Below are 20,265 nucleotides of genomic sequence, written 5' to 3'. Positions count from 1 at the left end.
ACAGCCCCACCATCTGCCATGGGCTGATCCAGGCTGCACTGGAGAAAGGTGAAGCTCCAGAACATCTGCAGTACGTCGACAACATCATCGTATGGGGGAACGCCCCAGGGGAGGTCTTTGAGAAAGGAGAGAAGATTATCCAAATTCTGTTGAAAGCTGGTTTTGCCATTAAACGAAGTAAGGTTAAGGGACCAGCTCAAGAAATCCAGTTCCTGGGAGTCAAGTGGCAAGATGGATGTCGCCAAATCCCCACAGAGATAATAAACAAGATCACTGCCATGTCCCCACCTACCAACAAGAAGGAAACACAAGCTTTCCTAGGTGCCATAGGCTTCTGGAGGATGCACATTCCTGAGTATAGTCAGATTGTGAGCCCTCTCTATCTGGTTACCCACAAGAAGAACGATTTCCACTGGGGCTCTGAACAGCAACAAGCCTTTGTTCAGATCAAGCAAGAGATTGCTCATGCAGTAGCCCTTGGCCCAGTCAGGATGGGACCAGATGTGAAGAATGTGCTTTACTCTGCAGCCGGGAACAACAGTCTGTCCTGGAGCCTGTGACAGAAGGTGCCTGGGGAGACTCAAGGCCGACCATTGGGATTCTGGAGCCGAAGTTACAGAGGCTCCAAAGCCAACTACACTCCCACAGAGAAGGAGATCTTGGCCGCCCATGAAGGAGTTCAAGATGCCTCAGAAGTGATTGGTACTGAAACACAGCTGCTTCTGGCACCCCGATTACCAGTGCTGGGGTGGATGTTTAAAGGAAAGGTTCCCTCCACACATCACGCCACTGACACCACATGGAGCAAATGGATTGCTCTCATCACACAGCGCGCCCGTATTGGAAACCCAAATCGCCCTGGGATTCTGGAAGTTATAACAAACTGGCCAGAAAGTGAGAATTTTGGATTATCGTCTGAAGAAGAAAAAAAGCAAGTAACACGTGCTGAGGAAGCCCCACCATATAATGAGCTACCAGAGACTGAAAGACGATATGCTCTCTTCACTGATGGCTCCTGTCGAATTGTAGGCGCTAACCGGAAATGGAAGGCTGCAGTTTGGAGCCCCACACGACAAGTTGCACAGGCTACTGAGGGACAAGGTGGGTCGAGTCAGGTTGCAGAGCTTAAAGCTGTCCAGCTGGCTTTGGATATTGCTGAACGAGAGAAATGGCCGAGGCTCTATCTCTACACTGACTCATGGATGGTAGCTAATGCTCTGTGGGGATGGCTGAATCGCTGGAAAAAGGCCAACTGGCAGCGCAGCGGAAATCCCATCTGGGCCGCTGACATTTGGCAGGACATCGCTGCCCGAGTAGAGAGACTAAATGTGAAAGTTCGACACATGGACACACACGTACCCAAGAGCCGGGCTAATGAGAATCATCACAACAACGAGCAGGTGGACAAAGCTGCCAAGGTGAAAGTACCACAGGTGGATCTGGACTGGCAGCACAAGGGAGAACTGTTCTTAGCTCGTTGGGCCCATGATGCCTCTGGTCATCAAGGAAGAGATGCGACATACTGATGGGCCCGTGACCGAGGGGTGGACCTTACTACGGACAGCATCTCCCAGGTCATCCACAACTGTGAGACCTGCGCTGCAATCAAACAGGCCAAGCGAGTGAAGCCTCTGTGGTATGGTGGACGATGGCTGAAGTACAGGTATGGGGAAGCCTGGCAAATTGACTACATCACCCTTCCCCAAACCCGCCAAGGAAAGCGCTACGTGCTGACCATGGTGGAAGCCACCACTGGATGGCTGGAAACCTACCCTGTGCCTCATGCCACTGCGCGGAACACCATCCTGGGCCTGGAAAAACAAGTCCTGTGGAGACACGGCACCCCTGAGAGAATTGAGTCGGACAACGGGACCCATTTCAAAAACAGCCTTATAAACACTTGGGCCAGAGAACATGGTATTGAATGGATATATCACATTCCTTATCACGCACCAGCTGCCGGAAAAGTTGAACGGTGCAATGGACTACTAAAGACTACCCTGAAGGCACTTGGCGGGGAGACCTTCAAGAATTGGGAAATGAACTTAGCCAAAGCTACCTGGATGGTCAACACCCGAGGGTCTATTAATCGAGGTGGTCCTGCCCAGTCTGAACCCTTGCACACAGTGGATGGAGACAAAGTCCCTGCAGTACATATGAAAGGCATTTTAGGGAAGACTGTTTGGATTAATCCCGCCTCAGGAAAAGGCAGACCCATCCGTGGGATTGTCTTTGCTCAAGGACCTGGTCACACTTGGTGGGTAATGCAGAAAGATGGGGAAACCCATTGTGTACCACAGGGAGACTTAATTTTAAGTGAGAACAGTGTGTAACATTTTATTCTCTATGTGTATGTATATCTTTATAAGAATGTATTGATTTGGATATGATGTAGATGGTAATAGAATAAGGGGTGGATTATGTCGTGGGTTGCATTGTAGGATGTATACAAAGTATTTATTCTATCACCATCTTCATGAACTGTTGAAACCAGGTGGGCTAGTGTTTTCCCAAGCCCCCTGCCTTTTCTGCTAATGGCCTTTGGGGTGTCTTCTGCTAATGGCCTTTGGAGTGTCTTCTGCTAATGGCTCATTAACGCCTTTGGGGTGTCTTCTGCTAATGGCGCATGAGTCACAGGTAACTCCCTCCAGGGGTTATCTCTGTTAATGGGCCATCAAGGACCCATTTCACACTTCTCATGCTATTGTGAGATGCTCTGCCCAGGGGGAGGAGCCAAGCATTCTCACTTGGATATAAGCTGGTATGTGGGACAGTGCAAGGGCACTTATCCACTGGATTCCCAGAGGAGCAGGGCTGCCAGACCTTTCTACAGGATCATTGCTTCAGGAAGAGCACCTCACCTGGACTGCTTCCACCATCCTGCTCAGGTTGTATTCTGACTCTGTCAGTGATCCTTTGTGTTATTGCATTTATTTTATTTTACTTTTACCTTTTTACCTTTCTTCTTATTAAATTATATCTCTGACTTGAAGCCTCTCATTCATTTTGCTTTCAAACCACAACACTAATATATTAAACAAGTAATTTAGAGTATTGATTTTTTCCCCTGTTCTTGTTCTTTTAAAAATCAGTCAACTCAGCAGCATTGTCTTGAAAAAGTGCAAGCCATACTAAATGTGGTCACAGAGGGCATCCTTGTAAATATGCAAACGAGTTTCACTAAAACTACTTTGTCACCCTCTCAAAGCAGTGTACTGTATTCCTCATATATGAGAGGAAAACTAAGTACTTCATTGAAGCAACTGCTGTGCAAGTAATGAATAGGTTACTGTAAAAGCTCTTCACACAACTTGGCTACCAACCTAAGAAGCTGCATTTTGCAAACAAAAAATGTTTCAGAGTGAATTTTGCAACATCTATCAGCAGCACAGAGCCAGTCTGGAGTCAGGCCACTGCTCATTGGTGCTCAAGAGTCTGTCTTCTTCCCCCCCATTGGAGCAAGGGCTTAAGACAGCAGCACTAACACCAGCAGAGTCCAGTGGGTGGCAGGAGGTGGCAGCGAGTGGCAGCGCTGACCCCACACATGCCAGCGGTTCCCATCTGCCACTAAAACTGCTTTGTAAGCTCCTACCTTCCAGGTTTTTTGTTCCAGGGAGAAAGTTAAACTGAGATCAATTTATCTACCATCTCTTTTTTCTCCCAGACTGCACAGTCTTCTGCGGAAGCGCCATCTTGAGGGGAGCATTTGTCTGCCGTTTTCCCTTTGCCTTCCAAAACACGGTCACCTGCAGAGGGCACCATTTTGAGGGGGGGGAAGTCTGCCATTTTCCCTTTGTCTCCCTACATGCAGTTGTCTGTGGAGGGTGCCATCTTGGGGGGGGGGGGGTTTTCCTCCAGCATTTTGAGTTTGTCTCTGTTCCCAGGGAGTCGGCAAGATTTCAGCAACTTTGTAATTAGTGACTATTGCTGTTATTTTTTGCCTGTTGCTATTTTGATTTTTTATGAAACTGCTATTTTTTCCACTTATATCTACTCATATTTGTTTCTCCTTATTGGTGGAAAGGGATTGGTTAAACTAAAGGGGAGGTAACTCCTTTTAGTGTCCACCTCATAAAATTGTCTTAAACCAAGACAAATAGATAAATTTAAAAAATGAAACTCTCCTTTTTAAAGTGTGATGGTACACATCACAATTATCTTAAAATATATTTCAAATGCAGTTAAAGTTTCCCCTAATTTACATTTTATTTTTCATTTTTCGGAAGGGTTTAAAAAAGCATTGGTTAAAAAGCCCACATTAGGAGACACTTCAGTCTATTTCTGATTTGACCCAATTCATTAAAGTATCCTGTACAACTGCTCAGCTCCTACAGGAGGCCTCTTACCAGTTCTGACTTGACCACAAAAGAATTCTCTACACTTTAGTTACTATTAAAAGGCTACACTCCTCTGGTCTGTTTATACATTTGCAAAATTAAGACAGAAAAAAACCTGTTTTAAGATAGCGACTTACATCACAAGTTTACTAGACCTCCTTGTCTTCAATAGTGGGGCTAAGGCAACAAAGACTGGATGCATATTGCTACCTCATCAGGGGAGAGCATGGTAATGCATTGCAAGGGCATCACAACATTTAGAACAGACACATAAAACTAGTCCTATACTGGATGTTCCTGCATTCACTTCAGACTGAAGTTAAAGATGTCTGGTTCACCAATGCTTCAGTCAAACACATTGATGGTAAATGGAAGTACAGAGTAGTTGCTCTTAACATTCAGACAGGAATGGAAGTAGTAGTAGAAGGAATGGGAAGTGCACAGGTGAGAGAGTTAAAAGCTGTATTGCTGGCACTAAAGGAAAAAGCAAGGACAATATATGTTGATTCTTATTCAGTCTAGGCTGGTGCCACACAGTGGTTATGTCAGTGGGAAGCATTAGATTGGCAAGTGAATGGAAAAGAGGTTTGGCAGAAGGAAGACTGGAAGTGGTTGTTGTTACAGGCTCAATCCCAACAAATCCACATATGATGATGTCAAAGCTCATGGCAATGATCAAGCCTTATAGACTTATTGGAATAACAAAGTGGATCATCTGACAAAAATTAAAAATATAAAAATTGATCAGTTGAAAGATCCACAACATTGGTATTGATTGGGTGAGTTAGTACATTGTAAATTAGGGTATACTGGACAGGAAGCTATTTTTTGCAGCACAAAGCGGAGGATGGCCATTGACCAGGAAGATGTGTAAAGGCCTTCTCTCACAATTTCCCCAGTGCCAATTGAGACTTGGACAAAATTATCCAAACCTGGCATCACCTTTACATATCAAAAGTGACAAAACACTCTGGTCCACCTGGGAAATAAGATTATATTGGGCCTCTGAAGATATCTAATGGTTACAAGTACATACTAACAGGTGTGGAAGTGGTATCTGAACTGTTAGTTGCCACTAAAAGCAGACATGCTGATGCCAAAGCTACTATTTCAGGACTCAGTAATTGGTTTTCCAGTCTCCCTGTCCCAGACTCTATACAGTGTGACAATGCATCACACTTCATCAGTGTGATGGTACAAGACTGGGCCAAAAGGGAAGGTTATCAAATGGGTTTTTCATACACCTTATTATCTCCAAGCAAACGGGATTGTGGAGCATGTCAATGGTTTGTTGAAACGCTTCCTTAGGCCAAATGAACCTGTATGGGATAAAAGGTTTCCCTCTGTGTTATATCAGAAAAATAACTGATATGGACCAATGAGTAGTCCTGTTTCAAGAGCTTTCTTCAGTCCAGTGTCCCTTGAATCAGCTCCAAATGATAAAATTGAAGCATTTCAGGACAACCTAAAGGTGGGCCAACCAGTGATGGTCAAACTACCCCAAACTGGGATTGTACCTATTACTCTAATGGACACTCAAGGACCATTAGCCTGAGTGGCTACTGACTCTAATGGCCACCAACACAGAATCAGTTCCTGATTAATATTTCCCACATTCTGAACTAAGGAAATTAACCTATCTCACCCAGTACACCTACCAAGATAGATAGATATTTTACAGAACAATGTCTGTCTGCTCTTATCACTGGATAAGCTTGTTGGTTTAGCCTCTCTAATAACCTTGAACATTCAAGTATATCCTCACCAACCAGACAACTGTGCATACATTTGGACATGAAATAAAGATCTGCTTAAGCAAAAGTAGAAAGGACTTCTGACTACTCATACCACTGTGAAAATTACAGCTGAAGACTTCTAAATCCCCTATACACAAATGAAGCCAGCTCTGGACACAAAAGAACTGTAGTGGACCCTATAGTGAACAGTAAATCCACTGCAGATACATCTGCAACAGAATCAAATACTCTAAAATGAAATACATTAAAAGTTTCTTTTTGGGCGTGTTTTCAGATAAATGTTTCCAATATTGCAGCATGGTTATTTGTTCCTGGATAAGTCAACCATGCTAGCCAATCCTTGCACCCAACAATTGTAATAGCAAGTATGGCTACATTAAAGGTTGGTTTATGGATTTTATTCCAAATTTGCAAAATAGAGTGTAACAGAATGTGCAAACCTGACAAAAAAAACATTTTATCTAAAACCAAAAAGGTCTCAAAAGGATGGCTGGCTACTCTAGCTTCAGTTGGTCTACATGGTGTTAAGAATCTTGATCAGTATTGTTAAGGTACTAAATAATTTAAATAGGTTTTACCAAATAAGTTTATGAATAGTGATTATTGCATTTTAATGTCCTCTAAATTCCTTTCAAAGACTGGTACTGTTAGTTTGATTATTAGATATGCATCTAAGTTTTCAGCAAGCACTGCTTTGAGATGCTTGTGCCTTCTCTCTAGTTGCCACAGAGTTTGGAAAAGATTCCTCCCTGAATTTAGCTTGGGAGGCCACATGGAACTTCATGATTGAGAAATCAGATTTGTATTCTATACAGAAGGAAGTTGATGACCAATCTGCTGAACTCTCCCAATCATTACAGAATCACAGAATCACTAGGTTGGAAGAGACCTTCAAGATCATTGAGTCCAACCCATGCTCTAATGCCTCAACTAAACCATGGCATTGAGTGCCACATCCAGTCTTTTTTTAAACACACCCAGGGATGGTGACACTACCATCTCCCCAGGCAGACGATTCCAGTACTTTATCACCCTTTCCGTAAAAAAAAATTTCCTAACATCCAACCTAAATTTCCCTTGGAGCAACTTAAGACCGTGTCCTCTCATTCTGTCAGTTGCTACTTGGAAAAAAAGACCAACCCTCACCTGACTACAACCACCGTTCAGGAAGTTGTAGAGAGTGATAAGGCCACCTCTGAGTCTCCTTTTCTCCAGGCTAAACAACCCCAGCTCCTTCAGTCGTTCCTCACAGGGCTTGTGTTCCAAGCCCCTCATCAGCCTTGTTGCCCTCCTCTGGACACGCTCAAGCGTCTCAAAATCCTTCCTAAACTGAGGGGCTCAGAACTGGACACAATACTCAAGGTGTGGCCTCACCAGTGCTGAGTACAGGGGAAGAATGACCTCCCTGGTCCTGCTGGCCACACTATTCCTGATACAGGCCAGGATGCCATTGGCCCTCTTGGCTACCAGGGCACACTGCTGGCTCATGTTCAGTTGGCTGTCGACCAATACCCCCAGGTCCCTTTCTGCCTGGGCACTGTCCAGCCACACCACCCCCCAGCCTACAGCATTGCAGGGGGTTATTGTGGCCAAAATGCAGGACTCGGCACTTGGACCTATTAAGCTTCATCTTATTGGACTCTGCCCGTCCATCCAACTGTTCCAGGTCTCTCTGCAGAGACCTCCTACCTTCCAACAGATCAACACACGCTCCCAGCTTAGTGTCATCTGCAAATTTACTAATGAAAGACTCAATACCCTCATCCATGTCATCAATAAAAATATTAAACAGAACTGGCCCCAGCACAGATCCCCGAGGAATGCCACTAGTGACTGACCACCAGTTGGGTACAGCACCATTCACCACCACTCTCTGGGCTCGGCCATCCAGCCAGTTCTTAACCCAGCAAAGAGTGCTCCTGTCAAAGCTGAGGGCTGCCAGCTTTTCCAGGAGTATACTGTGGGAGACAGTGTCAAAGGCCTTGCTGACATCCAAACAGACAACATCCACAGCCCTTCCTGCATCTACCAGGCAGGTCACCTGGTCATAAAAGATCAGGTTGGTCAAACACGACCTACTCCTCCTAAACCCATGCTGGTTGGGCCTGAGACCCTGGCCATCCTGGAAGTGCTGTGATGACACTGCACACAAACTGTTCCATTACCTTACCGGGTACCGAGGTCAGACTAACTGGCCTATAATTTCAAAGATCCTCCTTCCAATCCTTCTTGTGAATGGGCATCACTTTGGCCAGCTTCCAGTCATCTGGAACCTCACAAGTGAGCCAGGACTGTTGGTAAATGATGGAGAGCAGCTTTGCAAGCTCATCTGCCAGCTCCCTCATCACCCTGGGATGGATCCCATCTGGTCTCATAAATTTATGAACATCCAAGCAGTTCAGCAGTTCTCTGACTGCCTCCCCCTGGATAACAGGGGGACCATTCTGCTCCCTAACACCATCTACCAGCCCAGGAGGACAGCTGTCCTGAGGACAACCCATTTTTCCACTAAAGACTAAGAAGAAGGCATTAAACACCTCTGCCTTCTCCTCATCTGCAGTTACTAAGTTCCCTCCCTCATCCAATAGAGAACAAAGGTTGGTCTTACCCCTTCTTTTGCCATTAATATATTTGTAAAAACATTTTTTATTATCCTTCACAAAAGTTGCCAAATTAAGTTCAAACTGAGCTTCGGCCTCTAATTTTTTTTCTATGTGCCCTAGCAACTCCCTTAAATACTTCCTGAGACACCTGACCCTCCTTCCAAAGATGATACATCCTCTTTTTATTCCTAAGTTCCTTCAAAACCTCCTTGCCTATCCAGGCTAGACGTTTGCCTTGTCAACTCATCTTTCAGCACACAGGGACAGTCTGCTCCTCTGCCCTCAAGATCTCTGTTTTGAAGCATGCCCACCTTTCCTGGACTCCTTTGTTTTTAAGGGCTACTTCGCAAGGAACTTTCCAAATAAGTCACCTAAATAGGCCAAAGTCTGCCCTATGCAAGTCCAATGTAAAAGTATTATTGATGGTCCTCCTTATTTCACCAAATATTGAGAACTCTATAATTTCATGATCAGTATGCCCCAAGCGGCCTCCAACCACCACATCTCCCAACCAGCCATCTCTATTTGCAAACAACAGGTCTTACATAGTCCCTCCCCTGGTGGGCTCACTCACCAACTGCGACAAGTTGTCCTCCACACACTCTAAGAATCTCCTAGACTGCATCTTATCTGCTGTATTAAGTTCCCAGCAGATTTCAGGTAGGTTAAAGTCACCTACAAGAACAAGAGGTGGTGATCCTGAAATATCCTCCAGGTGCTTGTAGATTAAGTTGTCTACCTCTTCATCCTGGTTGGGTGGTCTATAACACACTCCCAGCAGGATGTCAGCCTTGTTGGCTCTCCCCTTAATTCTTACCCATAGGCATTCAATTTCATCATCATTTGTTTCAATACCCATGGCATCAAAAGCCTCACTAATATAAAGGGCCACCCCTCCACTTCTTCTCCCTTTCCTGTCTCTTCTGAAGAGCTTGTAGCCATCGAGTGCAGTGCTCCAGTTATGTGAGTCATCCCATCACATTTCTGTGATGGCAACTACATCATAGCTTTGCTGCTGCACCATGGCTTCCAGTTCTTCCTGTTTGTTACCCAAAGACACTGTAACCTAAAGACTGGTTTCATGAACTCTTCTGCCTGGATCCTGGTTTGTATCACATCTTTCTAGCAATTTTTGAGACTCGAGTGGTAGGGAATATTCTGATCTACACAAACTGGTAACATCATTGGTAGGATGACTTATTTGTATTGTTCCCAATCACAACGGACATTCTGAATTTAATGTTATAGCCTGTTGTTGCAATATTATTATTATTAGCTAAATTCTAACTGATTTCTATAATAAGTTTGTATGTTAATATGTAATGTATAACTCAGCTAACACTCTTTCAAACTACATGATTTAAGAAAAATAGTAAAACTGAGGAGATTGACTTATCTCAACATATTTGACAATAATGTACATATATGCAGTGGATGCTTTTATAGCTTGGAGACAAGAGGTACCTGCACTACCACTTCATGAGGTAAAGATGATTGACTGAAGTCAAGGGCTAGAGTGCAGCAGAATGCCCTGCCCTGAATGCTCTATCTTGGAATGTGGTCAAGTAGAGGGTGTCACATGCTGGTTTTGGTGTTGAATTATGCTAAAACCAGTCTTGTTCAGCAACCAAATCAACATCCTGATAGTGAGGCAAGTATTTGGCAGATAAGCTACTAAGCTGACCTGGTAACATATGACTGGCAATCATATCACTTCACACTAGAAAAGTCCAGTCCACTTTCATATGGTCAGGTTCTAACATATTCCTCCTTGGAGTGTGTGCATGAAGTTTCCTCCCTTGGGAAGGGGATGTCTTCTGAGGATACTCCTTGAGGTAAAAAGAAAGAGACCTGCCTACAAATGTTAGTATGGGTGAGTTAAATCAATCTGTACTTAATAATTGTTTCTTTTTGCTAGCTTTAATATAATTGCTTTGATATAGTGCACTATACTATACACTACTAGTAGTTTTAGCTTTTATACTGTGTAGTATATAATTCTAAGATCTTTTGTCTAATCATTTGTCATAATAAATAATTCATTTTATATAAATATATCTGATTTACCATCTTTAATCCCAAGGGAAAAAGTTACTTAAACCACTGACAAAGTCTGGGGCTAAGACTGGATTCAGCCACAGCCTGACTCCTCTCTAAGGAGTTAAGAAAGCAAGGAGGTTCTCTTTGCACCTTGTGGTTCAACAGCAGGGCTTCTCCAGTAAACTTTATCTTCACCCACGACAACCTCCTAAAGTTAGAGGGCAGAGAGCACACAAGCATCAGTTGTTGGTGTGGCAATTGTCCCAAATTCAAGAATTGCAACATACCAAAATATCGGATCATATACAGATGTGTTAGTTTTGTATGGCCTGGTTTTTGGTAGCAGGGTGACCACAGAGGTGGCTTCCATAAGAAGCTGCTGGAAGCTTCCACCATGTCCAGCAGAGCCAATCCCTGATGGCTCTGAAGATGGAAATGCTGCTGGCCAAATCTAGGCCAGTTAGAGAGGTTGTTAATGCCTCTGTGATAACATATTTAAGAAGAAAATCAAAACAGAATGGGGCAGTTTAAATTCCAGCTAGAGAAGAGGAGGAGGTGAGAATATGTGAGAGAAAGAACATGGAGACACCAAGGTCAGTGGAGAAGTGGGGAAGAGGATGTGCTCCAGGTGCCAGAGCCAAGATTCCTCTCCAGGCTGTGGTGATGACCATGGTGAAGCAGGCTGTCCCCCTGCAGTCCATGGGGAATGCAGAGATCCACCTGCAGCCCATGGGGGAGGTGCTCATCCAAGAGCAGGTGGATGCCTGGAGGAGGCTGTGATGCAGTAGGAGACCTGGTAGAGAGAGGGGACCCCTGCTTCCAGGCTGGAGCAGCCTGTCCTTGGAGGACTGCACCCCATGGAAGACTGACCCATGCCACAGCAGTTTTGGAAGGACTGCTGCTCATGAGATTGGAACCATGTTGGAAAAGTTCAGGGAGAAACATCTCCTGTGGGAAAGGACCCCACAGTCTCACAGGGGAAGGACTCCTCTCCCTGAGCAGCAAAAGATCTTGGGTGACAAACTGACCAAACCCTCCACGTTCTATCTCTCTGTGCTGTTGGTGGGAAGGAGGGAGGGGTTAGGGGAAGAAAAGGTGTTTTTAAGGGCTTATTTTACTTTTCATTGTCCTCCTCTGATTTTGTTAGTAATAAACTCACTTTGTACTTCTAAGTTGAGTATGTTTTGCCCTTGCAGTGTTTTCTCCCGGTCTTTAACTCATGAAGCCTTTGTTAAATTTTTGCTCTCCTCTATCCAGCTATGGCAGGGGAGGGTGAGTGAGCCACTTTTGTGGGTGCTTGGTATTTGGCCAGTGTCAGTCCACGAAGGAATACCTTTCCTAATCTGAAAGCAAACTTTGAAACTGAATTCTTGAGAGCAAGGAAAGCCTTGAATTTAAGGGAAAAATTAAATGTGAGAAGCATGAAAACTGATCTAAAGCAAATTATGAAGAATTTTGTTAGGTCAACCCAATTTAAACTTTTCTATAAAAGAAGACTCCTTGTTTTAAAAACTACGATAGGAAGAGATTTACAATTCATTTTCTCCTTAAAATAACTTTAAAAATTCTAGTGCTGATCAATAATTAAGGCATGTTATTAAGGGCATTGTCCAAATGCCTTTTAAACAGTGACAAGCTTGAGGCATCAACCACCTGTGTAGGAAGCCTGTCCCAGTGTTTGACCACCTTCTCAGTAAAGAAATGCTTCCTCAGGTCCAGTCTGAACTTTCCCTGTCACAGCTGTGAACCATTCCCATGCATACTGTCACTGGATCCCAGGGAGAAGAGGTCAATACCTCCCTCTCCAATTCCTCTCCTCAGGAAGCTGTAGAGAGCCATGAGGTCACCCCTCAGCCTCCTTTTCTCCAAACTAGACAAAACCAGAGCCCTCAGCTGCTCCTTATAAGGACATTCCTTCCAGCCCTTCCACCAGCTTTGTTGCCCTCCTCCGGGGGCAATTCAAGGACCTTCACATCCTTCTTAAATTATGTGGCCCAGAACAGTACCAGAGGGAAAGCTGCACCAATGCTAAATACAGCAGGAATAATGTCCCATGTCTGTTTGAAGCATTTGGGCAACGTCCTTAATACAAGTGACATGTTTCATATCACCAGCTTCCACTATTTTTGTGCAGCCTTCCAAAATAGGCCCATATAAGGTAAACAAACAAACAAAAAATTTTCAAACCCAAACCCAACCAAAATATTTTCAGTAGTAGGTATAGCATTTTAGAATGCAGTTAAGGAGTACAGAAGCAGCAGTCAATATTCAGTTGTATTTATGCATTTTTTTTCCTTCACATTGACCCTTCCCAACATTACTTCCTTTTAAAGCTATAAAAAACCATTTTTTTTTTCATTTACAACTACTCATTGAGGCCTATTCCACTGCTTGAAAGCAAGCAAAGCCAAGCCCACACCGGGTGTCCTAGAAAAGATTGCGTCCATTTTTATCACCCCTTGGTTTTATTTTCAGTGAATTCCTAGTTTAAATATAATCAACTAAGAAATACCTCCCTATGTGCACTTCTGCCATTCCTCATTGCTTCCCAAGAGTATCAAGTGCAAGCAAAAGAAAAAAAAAAAGTCTCAGCACTGCCAATCAAACTAAAAAGGCCCTATTTCTGGTTTTGCCAGTCCTAGGGAACCACCAATGCACCTCAGACGTTCGTAAAAAAGGAGAGAAAGCCAAAACATTAAATTTCTTATTTAAAAGTTAATTAAAAAAAATCCTTTAAAATAAAAAATAGCTTAAAAAACAACAACAAAGAAACACCACAAAAACCCACTCATATCTAAAGCTGAAGTCCACCTAGGCAAGAAGGGAAGGGCGCTTAATCCAGGAACAGCAAGAGCTTCCCTTCAGAAAGTAGGAGGCAAGTTTGCAGGCTGCCCGCGAAGTGAAATTCGCTGCGGACAAGGCCGACGAAAAGCCCAGCACCCTCCGACCCCAAGCCGCAGCACCAAGACTAGGGATGCCGCTATAACTCGGCACGGCTCAGCCTCATACGGCGCCGCGAATAAAGGGCGAGCAGCTGCCGCAGTCGGTGCACCGCCAGAAGACGGTCCGGCGCAGCACAGGGCGGGACTCAAAGACCGGCCGCGCGGAGCTGCCGTTCCGCCCTGCCCCAATTGTCGAGCCGGCAGTGAGAAGCGATAGTCTTTTTGTCCGGTTTCCCCTTTCGGTGAGGGGCAGAAAACCGATGAGAACATAAACGTTAAAATGAGAACAAAGTGTCCAGTCGCCGCCTCCTGCGCGAGGCACCGCCGCACAGCAATACGCATAGCGATGCGTACAGTAATGCGCCCAGGCCGTACAAAGTGCAAGAGCAGCATCCTCAGCGAAAGTTTCCTGAGGAAGCCATAAACCCCTTCCCCACAGAGCCACCACCACCTCAACGAGGCCTGCTTGCGGGTGGAGGTAGTAGCTCTCACTCACAAGGCAAGGCAAAACCGTCCCCGTCCCCCCCCCCCTCGTCGGGGCGGAGAGTACCAACCTCCAGTGCCCTTTAAAGAGAGGTAGGAAGGGATTAACCAGGAGCACCAGCTCGCAGAGGGGGAAAAACAGTGGAAGGCGGCGGTCGCTTCGTGCAGGAGCAGCAGCGAAAGGGGGGAGGGAAGTATTGCTCCAGAAGAAGAGCAGCGATTTTTTCCTCACCTCGCCGTTGTCACGCAGGGGCTCATCCTAAAGTAATCCGTGAGCCCCTCCGCGCCCAAGCTGCAGCAGCTCCCCGCCGTCACATCCATTTCCCCCCCGCTCCCCCCAGTGGGGGGGGGGGGGGGGCGGGGTGCCTGAGCAAATCGCGCCTCCGCCCTCTGGCTCGCTGCCGCCCTAGAAATGCCTTTGTTTGCATTTTCCCCGCACCGCACACCCACTCCTGGGGGCCTGCACCCTCTTTTAATTCTTTATTTTGGATCGAGGCGCCTCTCGCCTCTTCCCCTGTCGTCTCCCTTCTATTGGTTCATTTCAACCAGCGGTTCTGAAGGGGGGAAGAAGCGGAGGCATCTCCTTGCTATTGTGGCTCGGGGTATGGTGATGACCCGGATTGCCAAATGTAGGGAGCTGGAAGGAAGCAAAACCAAACGGGATTACACACTCTGGATTACATAGAGCGGGCACAATGCGTCAGGAAAGTTAAAGGGACAAGCAAAGGGCAGCGTGCCCAACCCTCCTGTCAGTTATTCCATGTTCTGGCTCGGAGGAGGAGACTAGTAGAGGAAGTTACCCGGCCCGAATTACAGCCTGAGAGTGAAGGCCGTATCGCGGGGAGAGCGGGGGGAGGGGAGGAGTCGCACGCGCCAAGGAGGTGGGGTGGCTCCGGCCGCCGGGCAGCGCAGCAAGAGGCGGCTCCCCGGATAATAGGCGGGTGACGCGTCAGGAGGAGACCCACGTCTGAGATCAGCAGCGCCCTATCCAGGTGGCCGTGGTCCGGCTCCGCAACGCAGTCCCGGCCGGTAACTCACCGACTTGCAGGACATTATCGACATAGCCGCCATCTAGCAGAACGATGCCCCGGCGAAAGGGCAGGCGGTTCTCGTCGACAGCGGCGGTGTCCGCGCCCCCGCCGGGCGTGGTACCGGCGGCGGCCCCCCCGGGGGCGGTGGTGAGATCCTCGGCCCCGGTATTGAAGGAGGAGTACATGCAGATTTCCCTCTCGCTCCGAGGGAAAGACCAGTAGACAATCCTGCGTTGCACTGGCTCTGGGATCCGTTCGAACCGCTCTTCCACCTGCTGGAAAGGCCACTTCTCCGCCACCTTGCGAGCCGCGATGTCCAGCAGGGACTCGGGGCTCTGGGTCCTGCCGAGCGGTAGCAGCCCCAGAGCGGCAGCGGCAGCAGCTACAGTAGGAGTTGCGGAGGAGGGTCCGGCGCAGAGCGCCCCACTGCTGAGGCCAGTGCCGCTCGCCCGTTGGCCTGGCCTGCTGGCCGAGCCACAGCCAGGTCTGCAGCAGAGGCGCTTAGCGGGGAAAGGGAGTTGACCACGCTCCGCCATGATCGCACCGCTTCTAAGCAGATAGCGGAAGTGGGTATACCCTATAAACGGCACCAGGAAGGCCGCGAGCCACCCCTGGGTCACGCCCCCTCTCCTTTACATGGCCGCAAGGGGCGGTACCGGCTGCTCGGTCACGGTAGGGGGCGGAGCCCCGAGGAAAGCTTGATTCCTGCGTGGGTGGGGGATGGTGTGCGTGTTCCTGGTGCAGAGGTGTTGTGCCGGTTGCCTTCTTTCTTCCCGACGCTACGCGTGCAAGTCTGAGAGCACCTTATATGCCTGATGGGGAAGGGGAGCGTGGCTGGTGGCGCCCTTCTGACACCATGTAAGCAATGGAATGCGGGGGTGGGGCCGTCGCGGTCTCAACTCGGTCACCTCCGCTAGGAAAACCGGCGGGGGTGGGTTAGAAGTCTGCCCCGCAGCCCCAAAAGTATAGTAACGGCTGAGACAGCCACTCTCGTCCACATAAAGGTGGGGGCTGGCCTACCTCACGCGCCTTTTCTGGGGGAAGAGAGCGACGCTCGCCTTTCGCCGGAGCTCCGCGGCAGCTGAGGGCTGCTGGAAGGCAGCAGAGGCGCCTCGGAGGGCAGGTAGAAGGTGCTTATGGGCTGTTTCATGTGGGGTCGAGTGGCCTCGCCTGGACTCCTGCCTCAGAGGCGGGCTGAAATGGGCGAAGCTGAGGTGTTGCTGTCGGAGTGCTGCTCTTCCGGGGCAAAAGCTGGCGTGGCTAAACCCTCTCGTTCTCGCAACAAGTCCTTGAGGCAGCTCAGTAAAGCGAGACCTAAATTTCCCTTTTATTGGAAACACTACGGTATCTACGGCCGTTGGGCCGCGGGGTGGGCTCCCGTCCCATGGGGTGCCCGACGTGTGCTGGCTTGCTGATCGCGTGCGCGCTGTGGGTGTGTTTGTGTGTGGGCTGGTTGTAGCCCGGTGCGAGCTCCACGCAGCCGATTTGCTTCACAGGTCTGGCTTGGAACCGCTCTGGTAGCCCAAGATGAAGGGCTCCGTGACATGACCCGCGGTGAGTAAATTGAACGCTACTAACGCGTTGTTTGTCCTGGTGTTAAAAAGGTCTGTAAAAAGGCCGGTGTTTGCAATCTGTCCCAGTTAATTTTTTTGCAAGCGATGCGGTGCATAATGCTCGTAGTTGCTGCAGAGCATGAAATGACAAGTATTCTTTTTATTTTTCAGGATTCATTAAAATACATAGCGATATATGGAATCATACCGACTCCTTAAATCAAATGGCCTTCCTGAGAAAAAAACCCGCTGATTACCCACAGAAGCAGACTGAGAATATGACTCTTGAATAGCAACTTGCAGTTGAAAACACTTATTCATCTTGCTTGAATTTCACTATGAACAGCACTTGATAGTATACGATGCAGAAGCCGTGATTTGAGTGCCTAGTTGTTTCATTCATGTAGACTAGTTTACCCAGGTAGACTACATTTTCTATGATGTAATGCAAGTGTTCATCTGGAAAATGCATAGCTGGGAGATGGCTCCATCAGGGAAATAACTGAAAGAATGTCAAGTGTGTCAGGTGTAAGATCTAAGAAGTACAAATAACATCAAGTTGTTTTTTCCTATGAACTTTTTTTTCTGCAATCAGTTGCTTATATTAAGAAAATGGCTAATGGATTTTAATCAAGGAGTTTAAATTGCAGACTATATACTGGGACTCAACTGTGTTCTGCAGAGTTCATTCTCTGTATATGCTATAAGGTGTTTTTTCTTTGGGATCATGAGCTCTACCTCCTGAACAGGAAATGAGTATAAACTGATGCTTGTGCTTCTGGGTATAGACAGTACAAAACAGTTACTCTTGAGGTACCAGTTTTGTAAGTTCACAGATACCTTGCTGAGATATTAACTTGCATTTTCATCATTTTATGTTTATACTTTAGAAGTGATCTACTGGATTTATAACTTAATTACTACTAAATTTTGGAGGTATTTGGCAGCCTGAATGCTACAGACAAGATGTAAGGATGAAGCACTTTATTTTACTATTAATATGGCATTGATTTCAGTATTTCTGAGAGCAGATAGATGGAATATATAGCAAGTAAAAAGGAAGAAATTCATGATTGCATGTGTACTAGAGCAGAGGAAATTTATATTTAATTTTCACCCCATTGCTCTCTGTTAATAATTGTTCACATCTTAAAATATTTTTTCTTCTATGTTATTCTTGTGCTATTTCTGTTTTAAACAAGTGTCTAATAAGTCAGTAAAAATGCTCTTCTAAATTGAGTAATGGCTTTTTTTTATTAGGTCTTAACCATCTGCTGAAATAAAAATACCACACTAATGCCACTGGAAGAATTCTTTCTGTCATAATAAAGAAGCTTTATAGTGAAAATTGAGATCCATGTTTTTCATCCACCTACTACTCAGCAGGAATGTCTGCTTCCTGTTAAGTAAGAATATTGATACCTACACAGAATGCTCTTGAAGCATTTTTCATTTCTGGGCTAGGGAGTACATGAAAAAGTAATGGCATCTTTGATCTTGAAATTCTGCCATAAGCACCAGATATGCTTCTCCTAGGGCTCTCTCTGCATTGGTGTAGCTCCATAATTACTTGCACATTATAATCTGAGTCTGAAGTTTTGAGTCTGAGTCTGACCTGGAACAGAGGCTAGACAGAGTTAAAGGAATAAAGTAGGTATTTATTGAAAGGCCTTCAAAGGATACACCTTGGGCAGTACAAGAGCCTGGCTGTGGCTACACCCAAGATGGACGCAAGATGGACGACTGGTCACGAGTCTTCATGCTTTTATAAGTTCTGGTCCATTTACATATTGGGGTTAATTGTCCAATTACAACTTCAGGTTATGAAGTCCCATCCTTCCAGTTTGCTTTCTTCGTCGTTGTTTATACTTTTTGGGCCTGAGGCTGTAACGGCTGTCCTTGGTTCTCAAGCTGAAAAAGGATTGTTTTGTCTAACTACCCTGTGAAGAGAACTTGCTAACACTTTATATGACGTTCAGAGTCACACACTAAGGCAGTATAGAACCTAAAAAATATGAAAGCTAAAACTTAAGGCATCATTTCCCCCCTTTAGAGGCTTGACAAGGCCGTTACCTTGTCAAGTCTCTATTTTAAATATCTACTAATAATAGGTATTTAATAACAGATAAATATCTAACAATAGTAAATAACTAACAATAATAAACATCTAAAACCACTAAACATCTAGCAACAAATATCTAATACCAAATAAATATCTAACAATAGGTAAATATCTAATAACAGTAAATATCTAAGAGTAAATATCTAATAATAGATAAATATTTAACAACAGTAACTGATAATAATAAACAACAATAAGCTGATAAATATCTAACAGTAGTAATGTCTTGCACAGTCGGGTATCATGCAAAGAAGAATAATGATTATTATGAACAGTTCTTTAGGCACAGAAGGGGAATCATTTAAACACGTTTCTGTCTGCATCAGTCTCTGTTTCTCCAGTTGTTTCAGGAGCATAAGCCTTCTTAACTCTGGAGTAGTGAATTCAGGGTCCTTTGCCAGTGACTTTGACTGCAGTGAGGGTAGTCAGCGAGACTTGGAACGATCCTCTCCACTTGGCTTGTAGAGGATCATTGTCCCACCACTTAACATTAACCCAGTCTCCAGGTTGGAAGGGATGTGCAGGTGTGTCCAGTCCTATGGGTCTGGATAACACGGTGGAATTCTGGATCTTCTGCAAAGTGGAACCTAAAGCCATTAAATATCTCTGTAAATGAAGTTTCCCCCTCATATGAATTTCACCTGGCACATGCAGAATCTTATATGGCCTGCCATACAATATTTCATAGGGACTGATGTTATCCCTCTGCCTCAGTCGTATGCAGATCCTCAGTAAAGCTATAGACAAGGCCTGAACCCATGTCATGGATGTTTCTTGGTAAATTTTGCTAATTTGTGTTTTAAGGTTTCCATTCATATGTTCAACTTTACCACTTGCTTGGAGTCTATAAGGTGTGTGCAGATCACAAGTAATTCCCAAAATCCGGCTGACTTCTTTAACCACTGTTGCAACAAAGTGTGGTCCCCTATCTGATGACATCCTCAAGGGAACCCCGAACCTTGGAATTATATGATTGAGCAAAACTTTCACCACCTCCTTGGCTGTGTTAGTGCAACAGGGGTAAGCTTCTGACCATCCACTGAAGGTGTCAACTAACACCAGTATGTACCTGTATCCCTCTTTGCGTGGAAACTCAGCAAAATCTATTTGCCAGTAATCTCCAGGAAGATCCCCTGCCTTTGTTACTCCTAACACAACTCTTTTCCTCATATCAGGGTTGTTTTTACAGCAGATTTCACATTTTCTTACTATTGATTGTACAATATCAGTCATTCCCTTTCCTATTACTCCCTTTTTTAGCTGTTTCAAAAGATTTTCAACCCTGCAAATGTGTGCTTTCATACTATCTCTGAGCTAGCTCCTGAAGGATCAGAGGTGGGACTACAACCTGATTTGCTGGTGTAACCACCCATCCACTTTCTGTGATCTCAGCCTTA

At 45.6% G+C, this 20,265-nt stretch overlaps 1 protein-coding gene and 1 long non-coding RNA gene across 4 annotated transcripts in view; one reads left to right on the top strand and one right to left on the bottom strand.

Moving 5' to 3' along the window:
* LOC310922142 (zinc finger SWIM domain-containing protein 6-like) overlaps nt 1–15,791 on the bottom strand; it is a 304,014-nt gene extending 288,223 nt beyond the window's left edge. For 2 of the 3 annotated variants that reach the window (XM_083882540.1, XM_083882541.1), the window contains exon 1: nt 15,201–15,791. In XM_083882540.1, the coding sequence (XP_083738666.1) occupies nt 15,201–15,729 (529 nt within the window). In that variant the 5' untranslated portion in view covers nt 15,730–15,791. Of the gene's footprint in view, nt 1–14,394; nt 14,489–15,200 lie in introns of those variants that run through there. The other variant, XM_083882542.1, reaches the window with a different exon arrangement.
* A 93-nt stretch (nt 15,792–15,884) lies between these two features.
* Nucleotides 15,885–18,094, top strand: LOC310922144. The gene is made up of 3 exons (XR_014592304.1): nt 15,885–16,051; nt 16,690–16,747; nt 16,918–18,094. It is a non-coding gene; the product is annotated as an uncharacterized lncRNA (long non-coding RNA).
* The last annotated feature ends 2,171 nt before the right edge of the window (nt 18,095–20,265 follow it).

This window comes from Zosterops lateralis, assembly GCF_965231275.1.
Source record: "Zosterops lateralis genome assembly, chromosome: W".
Lineage (NCBI taxonomy): Eukaryota > Metazoa > Chordata > Aves > Passeriformes > Zosteropidae > Zosterops > Zosterops lateralis.
The sequence above is the reverse complement of the archived record's forward strand: the minus strand, read 5'-3'. Positions and strand labels throughout refer to the sequence as shown.